Source organism: Agelaius phoeniceus, chromosome 11 (assembly GCF_051311805.1).
Source record: "Agelaius phoeniceus isolate bAgePho1 chromosome 11, bAgePho1.hap1, whole genome shotgun sequence".
NCBI lineage: Eukaryota > Metazoa > Chordata > Aves > Passeriformes > Icteridae > Agelaius > Agelaius phoeniceus.
The window spans coordinates 15,928,056-15,941,822 of NC_135275.1; the positions used below are offsets into that span (position 1 = coordinate 15,928,056).

General features: G+C 38.2%; 1 protein-coding gene across 1 annotated transcript; it reads left to right on the plus strand.

The window, feature by feature from the left end:
• Nucleotides 1-209: 209 nt before the first annotated feature.
• Nucleotides 210-12,604, plus strand: CEP15 (centrosomal protein 15). Its single transcript, XM_054640217.2, has 5 exons — nt 210-467; nt 1,398-1,478; nt 2,199-2,322; nt 6,979-7,053; nt 9,515-12,604. Exons 1-5 carry the CDS (start codon nt 445-447, stop codon nt 9,656-9,658), a joined length of 447 nt encoding a protein of 148 aa, XP_054496192.2. The 5' UTR covers nt 210-444; the 3' UTR covers nt 9,659-12,604.
• Nucleotides 12,605-13,767: the final 1,163 nt, after the last annotated feature.

Sequence of the window (13,767 nt, forward strand, 5' to 3'; positions counted from 1 at the left end):
TTCGAAGCCGGCGAGGCTAAAGGTAAACTAGCTAGTGTATTTGGTATTTTATTTTTTTTTCCTGACTTATTGTCCCGTAATCATACGGGATGGTACCTTTCAAAGAGATCGTAAATCCATCCTCCCCCCTCCTCTCCCCCCCCCTTTTCCCAATGGTAGGGCGCAGGCGGTGCGCGGCCCCGCTGCGGCCGTGGCGCTCCCGCCCCGCTGGGGCCGCGGCCTGAGGCGGAGTGGCCGCGGGTCCTGGGGCGGAGGTGCCGCACTCGGCCCCAGGGGCTTCCCTGGGGCTGCTGGAGATCCGGGGGCTGCCCGCGGAGGTTCATCCCGGGCTGCCTCAGGCCAGGGCAGCGGTTGCCCCACGGTGCGGCGGGCGGAGGATGCTCGGGCCGGTGCCGGTCTGTCACGCACGGTGCTGGTGCTGGTTTATCGCTGCTGTTGTCAGCTATGGTCGCCCTTAGGGACAGCAGGTACGGGCGGCGGGATGCTCTGGCTTCCCCTGTCCCCGGTAAAGGTGTGTCACAAAGAGCACGAAGTGCCCCGGCTGAAGGAATGAGCACGGAATGGATGTGCTCCGTGTTAAACGGGGTTAAACATTAGCGACAGGCCAGGCGGACAGAAGTGTTTTCAGAGCGGGATAAAACATAACATCCCTAGAAGATGCACCCCAGTGTCAACAGAGGCCACATGTAAATCACTGATTTCAGAGTTAGGTGTGACACATGATAGTGAGGAGGCCTTAACTAATGTTGTCTTAATGAGCTCTTTTAGTTCTCCCACCCTTTGACATTATCAACACGTGACAAGTTACTGATTTCACTTAAAGTAAAAACGCAGTCACCTCTGAGGTGAAAAAAAATAGCCAAAATATTTTCAGTCTTCTGGAAAGTGCTATAGGATCTTTATTTGCATCACTGGGCAGATGAGCTCCTTAATAGCTCAGAAAAAACCATTAAGTTCTAAACAATTTAAACATAGTTTCCTGTGAACAGGTCCCTGTATCTGTGAGAAGTTTACAAGTATAACTGTGTTCAGTGTAACGTGATAAAAGCCAGAAATCAGTAATGTAAACAGTAATAGTCAATTTATGTAAGCACAAAGTGTGTGTGTGGTTATAAGCATATGAAACTCAGAAAACTCAGTGCTGAATCTGAAACTGAAAAACACTTGGTTTTCATAAATTACTAGAATACAGTAGCATTTTCCTAAAACATATTGTGAGCATTAGTTGTGTGAATGTATTCCAGGCAAATTGTAGCAGTGCCTTGTGGCAGGTTTTGTGTAGATGGCTGACATGTATAATGTGTGCAGCTTTTTAACCAGAATTGTTTAATACTGGAAAGTGTACGTTAATGCACATCGTTAGAAAATTTTAATTTCACTTGGCTTTCCTTTTATAGAGTACAAAACTGGGGCAAACAACTGAAGATGTCATCCTGTTTGGCTCAGGAGGTTCACCTTGCTAGAAGACACGAGGAGATGTGAGTAGTTGTGCTCTGCCTCGCAGCAGTTCGTGTTGGGTCTTGTGATTTTCCCCCTCCCTGCCCACGACCCTCGGTGCCGGTGAAATCTGAGCTCTGCACAGCACAGTGGCGCTGCAGCAAGGGGCTGGAGTTCCAGGAGGTGGCACTCTTCCTTCAGGAACCATGGGAATTAGCATCCTTGCCTGCCGTTTAGGGTATTTAGGTTGATGAGGTTTTTGACTTCCAATGGTGGTACTGGTTTAAGATCTCCATTGTCAACCTGTCACTGTTCAAATTCCTATTTGGGGAAGGTAATTGGATTCTCTCACTCAATGCCTCAATTATAGAGTTGCTGCTTTGTTGCCCTGTAAACTCAAATTGTGAGGCAAATACAGTAGTGATTCAGGAAAATTTGCTTTTCTTGTAACAACTAGTACGTGCCAACGAGCAAATGTGGTACTGATCAAGTGACCCCAACCCACCCTGTCTTTCCTTCTTGGGGGAGATTCAGTGTTTCTAAGCACCTCAGCACTTGAGGACTGCTGCTTGCAACGTTACAGCTTTGTACCAGCACAGCAGGTGATGCCTGCCTGTACCTTTTCCCTCCCCCAGCACACCCACCCTGCAGCCGGCTTAATTAGCCCCATAGTTTTGAGAAAACTGGGTAAGGTAAAAAGGTTATTTTCTAGCTCCTGAGCAAAATGTTCTACCCACTTAGCAAAATGTTTTCCTTTGTAGACTGTCTCAGAGATCAGAGCTGCTACAGCAGATGGAGACTTATCTAAGAGACAAAAAGACTAAAAAGACATGGCAAACTCAAGCAGCTGATGCAGCTCATAAAAGGAATGCAGCACTTTTAAATGTAAGTTTCTGCAACTACCAGGAACCGTATCAAAATGTCACGGTTATGTAGCTTAGATAATTAAAAAAAAAAAAAAAGAGAAGTGTTTGCTCTATATTTGCTCTATAGTTGTCATTTGAATTCTCTTCTATATGGTTCCCTCTTCTGGAACTTGACCAAAAAGTATTAAATGACAAGTGTTTATTATCTGATGGCATCACTACCTATTTCCCGTGCCCTTCTTACAAAAGCCTCGTGGTGGCAGCTGCTACTATGTATTTTTATTTTTTTTTGAGCACATGTAGTGATGTAACACATGCTAGTACATGTCTGCCTGAGAGAACTTAGGGCTCTGTCAGGACTCACAGCCCCTCTGCGCTGCAGGGATGTTTGGAAATGGACTGACCAGGCTGCAGTGCTTTGGGCCAAGGGTAGGAACTGTTCTCCTGCTGTGGTTAAGTTGTGGAAGAGGTTCTCAGTTTAATATTTTTCTCTAAAGAGGTGTAGAGTGACTTCAAGCATTTTACTTGCAAGTCGGTAAAAGCAGACTTCATAGGGGTGACACCACTAATAATGTTCATACCTGTTGTAATATTCAGGTAAAATTTGTTTCCTAGGTAATTAAAAAGATCAAAGTTTGACTGGAATACTGAAAGGCTCCTCTGGAACTCCTAGCTCAGGCATCTGAGTTTGAAGAGATGCACTTGACCACTGACATGATGCATTTGAAAAATGTGTGTTGCTTTTCCAGGAGGCAGCAGAAAACTGAACCTCCTGTCCCTTTTCTTTAATCTCCTACTTACTAAGGGTCTATGATGCATGTGTTGTGTTTATTGAAAAAGTAAGTTTTACTCTAGAAAATTACAAGATTAATTTGTGTCACCAGAATTTCTTTGTTTTTTTTTTTTTCATGCAGAGCCTGGTTCAGATTTAAAATGTTCACATTTTGGGTGGGTATAATTCTATTGCATTAGAGTGTGCATTTAGAAGAGATGTTTGTTTAGAGAAGGGCAGACAAGAAGAACAGTTAGCCGGGAATGCCTTCTTGACTATTCTGTGACAAAGAAGATTTTTCAGCTTGGGCTGGTGAACTGGTACATTCTGGACAGAGGCAATCAAGCCCCTCTTTATTTGGTGTACCAAGTGTAGGTGCTTCAGTGAAAGGCTGAGGATAAATGGATGGTTTGGTTATTTTTTCCATAACTCCTGCTCTGTTCATTTACTACTTTCAGCCGTTATGATTCCTATTTTCCATAGGCATTTTAGGTTAGATTTTTACTTTATAAATAGAGGGGTTTATAAATTATTTGTGTTTATGGATGCATTCTGAGTTTACATATACAGGCAAACACAATAAATGCAGAATATATTTCTCCATCCTGAAAGCTATATTGTAGTGAAAATGGTAACAATAGCTCAGACATATACAGAGTGTAAATATTTCTGCAGTTAAACAGATATTTGCTATCTTCTGTCACATCCTCAAAATTGTTCCTTTCAAGTGTCAAAAATGTTGGTGTTTGTACAGAAAAAAAGCAAAAACATATGTATCAAAACAAATTCTGTTGCAGGATAAAATAGCATAAATCAATTTAAATCTATTAATTTTATCCTAGTTTTAACGAGCATGCACTCCTGCAGATGCTTTTTGATAACAGAAGAAAACAGGAAAAAAAATATCTATGCAGCATAATATATGAGAAGCTTGAAAACAAGACTGATTAATGTGCCAGATTCAGAATATTGTTCCTGATACCAGGCACTGTACATTTCACAGTTACCATGTGGAGAGTTGTTGATTTGGCCTACTCAAAAATACATGGACATGACGAAGTGTTATTTTTTTATTTGCATTTCTGGTTTTCTGCGTGTAAGCAAAATCAGTTGTTTTCAGTAATAGATCATAGCAAAAGCCATTTTTCTTTCTCTGTGCTAGTTGGAATTTATGCACAGGAAAGATTTTAAAATTAATTTAAATTCTAATCAGTAGGAAGCAAGGAACTAACCTTTTTTTTTTTAATTGAAATTTTGACATTATAAGCATTTGTTCAGCATTTTAGCATAATTATCAGAGTATTTTCCTCAATGTCTTTAGAGGGAGACTGCAGATTAGGGAAATCTGTATCATTTGGTGCTTATATAATGTTGTCGTAATAAAAGCAGAAATTAGACTAGTATTTGTAATCTAATTTATGACATTTGTTTCTCAGTGATATTTCTTGTGTTTAGAAATATGTATTACTGTGCAACAGCTTGTAACATGAAATAGAAAAGAAAGAGTATGCTGTATAGTAATTAGTACTGGAAAGGTAATTTAGAACAAATTTGCTTTCCTTCCCAGGCATGCAATTCCAGAATTATTTAAGTGTGATTGTGCCAGACTGATATCAATATAAGTGACAGCTGAATTTGGTCCCCTAAAAGCTATGTATGTGTCATGCATTCCATTTTACCTCTGGGGAAGGGTCTTGAATTGTTTTTGTTCCAGTCCTTGTGGTTTTAGGGGAAGCACTGTAAGATGCTCTCTTTTTTTCAGTACAGTGACATATTAGATTAGCTGGTTTTTTTCCAAAGAAGTTTATACTGCTGATGTATTTATTTTTATATTGATGACAGGGATTTATTTTTCCTATAAAGCTTACCAGTTGCATAGAAACACAAGTGCCATCTAATCTTTGAGTAGTTCTAGTTATTTTCTAAAGCATACTACACCTTCCAGCAAAAATTTCTTTCACTGTCTGTCATTAAATCAGTATTCTGAATGACAATAGACTGCACAACACAAACTGGAGTGAGCAATGAAAAGACACATCCAATATCTAGGCTATGCCAAAGTGACCTTCTCTACTAAACATATATGCACAACTGCTGTCTCCTTTCTTGCATGAAAGACTTTCATTTCCTGTCACCATAAACATTCCAGTTACTTGGCTGAGTCTATAAAGAAATAATGATTGATATTCTTCTTCCTCCCTGTTAAAACTCCGACAGTAATTAGGAAGAAGGAATCAGAAAGGAGGAAAATCCAGTGGAAGAATATGAGGTGAACATTACTGTATGATCCTTTATTCAGTCTGGTTTGTTATGGGGATAACTTCTCCAGACTTGGCCTGAGCCATTCTGACACGAGCTTCATTTGGTGCTGTTTGTTTGTGTCTGTTCTAAGTATGTGCAACAGAAATTCTTTGCTTAAGTCACTTAGATCTGTGTTAGCCTCTGTTATTTTGACATCAGGATTTCAAATGGCCTATGTCCTTTTTCCTATTCCCTCTATATGTTTATTCCATTAGTCTCTTCTTACCTGAGAAGGGGCAGCCATTTGCTGCTTCTGAGAATTTGGATAAATCTGAGAATTAGTTTACTCTTTCTCAGACATCACAGTGGTATGGATTTTGCTATAGAAAAGGGAGGAACAATTTTACTTGGATTAGGTTTGTTAATTATGTACAAGAGAATATTGTAAAAGGAATTAATGAAATAAAATAAGATGAACACTAAATTGAACAATCTGACTGTGTGTGTCACTAAGTTAAACTTCAGCAAGGCTGGGTTTTTGCTTTTATTAATCATACTCTACTGAACTAAACTTGAGTTGAGCACTGTTTACTTATTGATGTGTTCAGACTGGCTATTATTCAATACGAGTAATCATGTTTGGTCTCTCTTGTGGATATGCTCCTCCAGAATCTCACTCTTCTTTTCAGCAGCAGTGGTGGTGAATATTTGGGAAGTCCCTTTGGGGAATTTCCTCTCTCATTTAGTTTTTCTGTTGTACTCTTCACACCCGCTCTCTGCTCCCAACTCTGCCATCTGCTATACTTTCTTTCCCCCTCCACTCTGTTCAGCTTTGGCTTCTTCACACCCCACTCCCACGTCCCTTTCTGTCTCTCTTCATCTGCCCACCACTCAATCTCTTCAATGTTTGGGTATGGAACTAAGCCCACAAGAACAGGTCAGAACTTTAAAGGGGGAGGGTGGTTAGTTTGGGAGCATGCTTTGATTTGTTTGTTGCTGTTGATTTTTTTGGTTGCTTCTTTTTTATAAGATTTATTTGGGCCTGTGTGAATCCAGCACACATCCACTGGACAAGCAGAAACCCAAATACTGATTTTTTTTTTTGTAGAAAACTATGTGAGGTGCATTGTCATCCAAGCTTGTCTGGTGAACAGCTTGCTGCAGCTCTACATTTATGTGCACATGTTATGCATGCATATTAGCAAGTCATCTTTGTCTTGAGAAGTAAAGATCTTGCACATAATTTGCCTAGTTACTTTACAGTTACAGTAGCTAGAATACATACTTCAGTCTTATGCAGCACAGAGAAAGATGTTCCATTCCCCTCTATTTCCTTAAGTTTTATACAACAGAATTTAACTAATTTACCCTGGTGTCCAGAGAGAATAGCAGTGTTTACAGCAGAAGTCTTACTTGGTTGTGAAATGTATTCTTGTGTGAAATAGGTGCAGCAAACACATTTAGCAGCTGTAGGGTGTTAGTCTAAGTAGTACAAGTTGTATTTCAGAGTGACTAAACAAATATTTGAACTTCAGTGTTAATTTTTGAATGCTGTTTAGCTGTAATGGGTTTATTTAGTTAATTTAAATGTCTTTATGTGTGTATTTTTTCTTTTAAAATTCCCAGTGCTTGTTTTTAAAATGTACTTTGCTTGTGTTTTAGGATATAGAAGCAGCAGAAAAAAGGCTGCAAGAAAGAATGTATTTACTTCCACATCCTGATACTGTTAAGTTAGAAGTAAGTCCTAGAACTCTGTCTTTTCATTTGTTTCCATTTGCTGTTTACCAAATATTTTGCCTTTTTTTTCCCCTGAAGCATGTTCTTAAAGTGAAAATAATTGATTTTAAAATCCAGTGACTGGTATAGCCAAAGGCCTTGCTACTGTTGTAGCAAGCTGAACCTAAATTCTGGGACAAGGTCCCTAGATTCTGGAGCATTCTGGTGGAAATATTTAGCAGCTTTCAGATCTATACAAACTTCTATTTAAAAATGAAGTCAAATATAAAAAATCAATATTGTGAATATTAAAAGATTACTTTGTTTACTATGTCAGAGCTATTTAGTTTGTTTTATATGGTCATCCTATTCTCACTTTACCACAGATTTATCATCTTTACATTTGAGGGTCAGCAGTTTCTATCAGCATGAACAGGGAAAATTTCCCATCAATTATTTTAGAGTTGTATGGAAGCCTATGAAAAGTACTACAGCAGGAACACTCGGTTCTTTTTTTTTTTCTTCTCAACCTGCAGTCCCTAAATCATTATTTCAAGATAAAAATGTGAGCAGATTCCCATCTGTTTCTTGCCCCAGTGGTTTGTGTTTGTGCTGTGTGGTGGCTTGGTTCCCAGAGGCACAGGAGCAGAGTGTCCCGTGCTGGTTTGGGTACCAGGGCTCTGTCAGAGCAGGGCTCAGGGCCAGGTTTCAGCACTGTCAGCTCTGAAGAGAGGTGGATTGTACCTCAGCTTCACACCTGCTGGGCAAGTGTTGGCATGCTATGGCTATTACTTAAAGGAGAGGCATCACTTCTTGTTCAAAGTTTTCATCTGTCATTGCATTTTGTAAATAGCCTGCTGTGGCTGTGACAGGGGGCACACTGGCTATGCCCCTTCTGTGGCTTTTTTATTATTTTTAGGCATTTTTAGGCAAAAGGGTGCATCCTTTCCTGAATACTTGTACATTTTGAATGATGCTAAGGAAGATGCCAACCTACTAATATTAAACATTAAACCTGTCTTGACTGTGTTCAGAAGTAGTTTCAGACTCTTCAGTGACTTTAGAGGCACCTCTCGAGGTGTTTGGGTCAGTTAGTCCATGGCAGGTGTGAAGCTGCTCCTCCACTCCAGTCAGCACAAATTGGAGGCTGCAGAGCCATTGCTCGTGGCTGCAGAATGTCTGCACTCTGCAGCAGTGGTGAAATTTTGGAGAGAGCAGAGTTACTATTTGAAGGAGAAGATCCTATTTCAGCTTTTTTTTTTTTTGTGCTTCTAGAGAAGAGTGCTATAAATAGTGGGAAAAGAAAACTTTCTTTCATGGTACAAAATTCTTGTGTGTGCTTTGTTCCAAAACACTTCTGAGCATATTTCACTCAGCCATATATGTGTCTGTATTAATATACTCTGAAAGTTATGGCTATAATGGATCCCCAGCTTGCTGAGTCGGAGTAGTTTTGTGTGACAGCACATATGCTTGTCAAAAAAGATTCTTTGAGTAAATCTGTTGAAGAAAATATTTTTGTAAACCTGCAAGAGCCATAGTTATATCTGAGTTGCATGTAAGGATCAAAATGATTAGCCAGGAATCTAATACTGTGCTGGGAGATCTTCAGTTTTATGCTGCACTTCTCCTTCATTATATACTTAAATAAAGAAAAAAGGCTCACTAAATATGTATCATAACTGTTTTATACTGCAAAATTACATTTTTCTGAATGGACATCAATGGCAATAAACACTTACATACATGGATGGATTCAAGTGCTGATGATACCTGACACTTAAAATATTCCTGAAAATGCTACCAACACAACAATGATGAATGAGTAATAACACAGATAAAGAATATGTTAAATTTATTACTCAGAGGCACAGTGTAAAGCAAGAGGAAAGGTTAGATGATCCAAAGTGATTCTCCTAGACCACTCACTAAATATGCATCACCTTTTTATTATTATTTTAATTTGTGATCCAAATACTGGATATGATTACTTCATCAGTGAATTATCAGGTCTAAAATTTTACCCAAGTATTTTGACCTGTAGTTCTGTATAGTACTGTAAACTTTTCTAGAATGATCAATTTACATTGGTAAAGGGACAGCCTTCATTTCTAACTTTTTTTCCTCTGCAAAATGAGATTCCAGTAACATACATACTTAAATATAAAAGCTGCTTTTGGAAAAGTATATCATCATGGAAAATAGTTTATTAAAGGTACTGTAAGGTCTAAACTGATGTGTTGCTTACCACAAGAGGGCACATTCAGTCACTTCACAGTTTGTCCTGCAGAATGAAATATTTCCAAGCTGATATTTTGTATCATACAAGAGATTAAAAATTTCATATGTTAAGTACGTTGTTCTTTTCTGAATTGCTTTACTCTTAAAGTAAGATTTAATAATGCATTGCATTTCTATATTGTTTTAAACTGGCTGACACAGATTTTGAAATTAAGTTTATTTTTTCTTATATCTTTCTCAGACTCTCTATTGGGCATCAATAAAAGAATCTCTTCCCAAATGGGAAGAGTTTCTTTTAGGAAGAGCAGAAGTTCCTATTGGCTTTAAGAAAATGAAAGCTACAAAGCAGAGCATAAACTACCCTGAAGAAGATTCACAAAAATAAACATTTTAGTTTCATTTTGTTTTGTAATTTATCACTTAAGCAGAGAAGATCATCCAGATATCAACAGACTTTCATTCCATTAAACTGAAATGTAAATAATTTAAATTAAAATTAGTTCTATAGGATTATTTAATTCCATTGTTGCATTGTGTACGATTCCTTATTTTTATTCTGTACTAGAGAAGTAATCCTCAAATGGGCTTTTAGGATAAAGAATGAGAAACATTTGTGTATAGATTTCCACCAAGGCAATTGGGTTTTCAGTGTGAGAGGAGTTTTATGTTATTTTTAATCCTCTGCTTCTACATATAAGTGCGATAAGTAAAGACAGATTCTTGCATTATCTTTCTTCACTTCAGTCATCTGTGCTGCATGCCTGCTCATGGATGAGGCAGAAAGGAAGAATTTACTGTTAGCAGAAAAGGCAGACTGTGCACCAGAGTAGCCTTGGTTTAGCACCAGGAACCTGTGCAGGAACAAACTTGAATTTCTGCATCTGGTTTTCCCTGGTTTTTTGTCATTGCCACTTTCCTCACTCATACACCTCACTCCAGGCAGCTTTTCCCAGCCTCCTTCTGCCTACATTGTATTTGTTGTCTAACGGGTGGGCAAACAAATCTGTAGGGCTTTTTGCTACTTCTAGGCTGCTCTTAATTCTATTTTCTTTCTGCTGATATAATCTACAAGTGAGAAGTTTTTCTGAGGCATGGAAACTTTTGAAGAAGCAAACTGAAAGGTAACTGGCAGTGGCATTCCACGAGTTGTTTCCACTAGTGGCTTTCTAGAAGTTGAAGATGTAATATTTTCATTTTCAGTCATTGAACAGCTTCCCAGGTTCCTCCTACAGAGGTGCAGTATCAGTGAGTTTTAATTGTACTGAGCTAACTTGGTATGAAAAATTCACTGGTACAGAACTTCTAGAAGTGTCAGTTCAGTGGAAGATCCTTTCTGGTGACATGCAGGTGTGACATGGCCTGCAAAAAAATTTCTTTCCTAAGCAAAAGAAGCCAATAAAATATTAATTTCTTTTATTGTTAAGAACCTGGACAGGTTAACAGTCAATATACTGTTAAAATTTAATCTCTTGCAACAACGTCATTCAACCCCCAACCTGGAAGTAGTAGGGGAAAAAAAATACCTCTGCCAGTGTCTGAGGATATGAAAACCTAATGATTGCAAATATTACTAGTCTGCTAATTATCTGAGCTATGCATCTTCATACTACATAGAGACTCCACCATTCAAAAAACATTATATCCCTATGCAGCATGAAGAATCACTGACACAATAAAATCAAAACTTTAGGTGCAATATTAAATTGTGTATTTTCCACAGGATTATTAGGAGTTCATTTTAAACTTTTTCAATTGAAGTGTCCATTAAACTGATAACTTTTTACAGAAACTGCCATCTTAGAATTATCCTGTTGAGTGGGTGTTGGTGTTTGTAACAATAACGTTGTTTTCATAATATGTGATGGCAGATTAGCACGCTTCTCTGCAGTGTTGTTAACAGTTGTAATTAAGGAATAAACAGTAAAGGGTGTCAGTCCGATGACAATTTCATCTATAGTGTCACAATACAAAATGTCACAAAATATTAGAACTGTTATATAACTACAAAAATATCAAATTAGGCTTTCATCTTACAAGCTGAGAGCTTAAAAAAAACTTGGCATAGAGACCATTGCAATTTTATACCTACTCAGTGTTCTGTCACAAAGACAACTTGGTAATATTTTCTTCTGTAAACTCACAATGTGATTCTCAATCTGATTTAGTGGGAATGTGTATAGATCTTACAGTTGTATAGCTCACGTTTAAAAAGCAAATAATTGGAACCATTTGAGCACACAAGAATGGAAAACCTATTATAGATGATACTCAGAATGAAGGGATGGATGAGCAGTTACTAACAAAGAATGGGACTCATTCTGTTCTTTGCATCCAAAGGGAAATCACTTCAGTAAAAATCTGGGCCCCTAAGTACTTTATACATGGAATAATCTGAGTCTTTATCTCTTCTGACTCTGCCTAACCACTGGGACACAATGCAGGTTCTCACTCTCCTTGCCCTGGTGCTTTCCCCTGGAAGGAGATCTGGCTGTGTGGACATGGAGTGCAGCTCCATGGGTGAGAGTTTGGCAATGTGCATGAAAGGCACCTGCAAGCAGGGTTAGAGTGCTTACCCTGCTGCAGTTAGGTGCTCACATAGCATGCCTGAGAGTAAAATGAAATTATCTTCCAAGAAGGAATTTAATTTCCTGCAGCATAACTTTAGAAGCAATAGGGCAACTAGTTCAAGGAAAACTATGTAGGAACATGTCCAGGAAAATAACAACTGAATAAAGAGAACCATTTAAAGCAGGAATATGTGTAGGTGACTGTTCTCAGAGACAAGGGCCTTCATGTTGGCTTGTGGTTTGAAACAAATAAATGCAATTGCCTACGACTGTGAAATAGCACAGTAATAGGGGCAGGGGCAAGTGTCTGCTGAGTTGGGCCATGCAGTGGCAAGGGACCATAATTATATGGGATCTCCTGTTCTACTTAGATTTGTTGAGTTTAATTTGCCATGGCTGGGCTAGCTTGATACTTGCCTTTTTATAGATACAGATTTGAGAAAGCAAATGTAAAATTTCGGTGTGCTTTAAAAAAATTAAAGAATCCCCCTAAGTGATTTATACTGATATGCCTAGGAGATCTTGAATGGGTATTCTTCACCAAGTCAAGGCAGTCACTTCAAACCTATTGATTCTATGTAGTTATACCCTATCTTATCCCAAGCATTTATATATATAAAAGAAAATATAAAATATAGGAATTACATCATATAGATCTTTTGTAATTTCCTACTCATGAGTAAATTTTTTTCTCAAAAAAAACCAAGCTCACCACATCCCCCCAAAAGAACAAAAAAATCAAACACAAACAAAAAAAAAAGCCATTGACTTGCTGCTTGCCCTTTTGTGTTACAATATGTGTATCATAAAGTGCAGTGGTCCTCAGGGCCTGTTGCTTTCTGTGCTTTTCTGTTAGGTGGGGGACAGCAACTGAGTAAAGAGCAGTGAGAAAACCCAAAGGTTTTCTTGTTTGTAAGTTAATCTTTTAGTATCTTGCAAGAAGAAATAATTAATCATACTTTTATCATACTTTTCTAGGTTAATGCACACATGAGTAACCCCAATACTAACCCAGGAGCACAGCCTGTTTACCCATCTTGTCACCTCTACCATCACATTCCCAAGCTTTTTACTTTCTCAGTTATTCTGGCTGTGGGGGCAGGAGCAGAAGGCAAGGCATGTTACTTTTCCCTAACATAAGAAATTTCTTACTCTGCAGAATCTTCCACAAGCCTATTAATTTAATTTGAGAGTATATTGAAATAGTAAGTTGGTTTAGATGCATATCTGACACTATGGTATCCTCTTGACTGGATTTATTCAGGGTCATGTTTTCATAGAAGTTGGGAGTTAATTTTTAGGCTGAGCTTATAGTTCTTAATTTCTGTCTTTTTCATTCACATAGAGCAGGTTGAGGATGTACTTGCTCAGTTTGAGCTTGTTGGTACTGAAAAATAAGAAAACCAAATTTAAAAGGGAATGTACTTTTAGAGGTTATATCTGAAAGAAAACATTATTTACTCCATAATGGTAATTTTCATAATATTTTAATACTTGTGTTCAGATACAACTTGACCTTAAATATCACCCCAAATGCAAGCTGTTTTAACATATTTGTAATGCTAAGGTCTTCATTACTGTGATATTCTGTTTGCTCAAGGATTATAATCCATGGATATACTGTGTTATAGTTGAAATAAAGCTTTGATCAGTGTTGCATTCCATGTATGAGCTGGATGTAAGTTGGTGCCTGCTGCAGCCAAGTGTGAACAACGAGTAGGCCAGTGATAAATAACTTTGCTTAGGTATGGTGTTTGTTTTCCTCTGACTCTGATATGCAATATTAATCTGCTGAGTGAAGATTAAAATCTCAGAAGTTTACTGATGAAAAATCCAAATGCAATGAATCCCAGATCGATTATTTTCACTCTTCCTATTGTTTCATAATGTGTAAGCTAAATTACTTGAGATACGCGATTACTAGGAA

Coding starts and splice junctions, on each gene's coding strand:
- CEP15 (XM_054640217.2), top strand. CDS start 445: ATGGTCGCCCTTAGGGACAGCAG. Junction 468..1,397: donor GTCGCCCTTAGGGACAGCAG/GTACGGGCGGCG, acceptor TTCCTTTTATAG/AGTACAAAACTGGGGCAAAC. Junction 1,479..2,198: donor GCTAGAAGACACGAGGAGAT/GTGAGTAGTTGT, acceptor TTTCCTTTGTAG/ACTGTCTCAGAGATCAGAGC.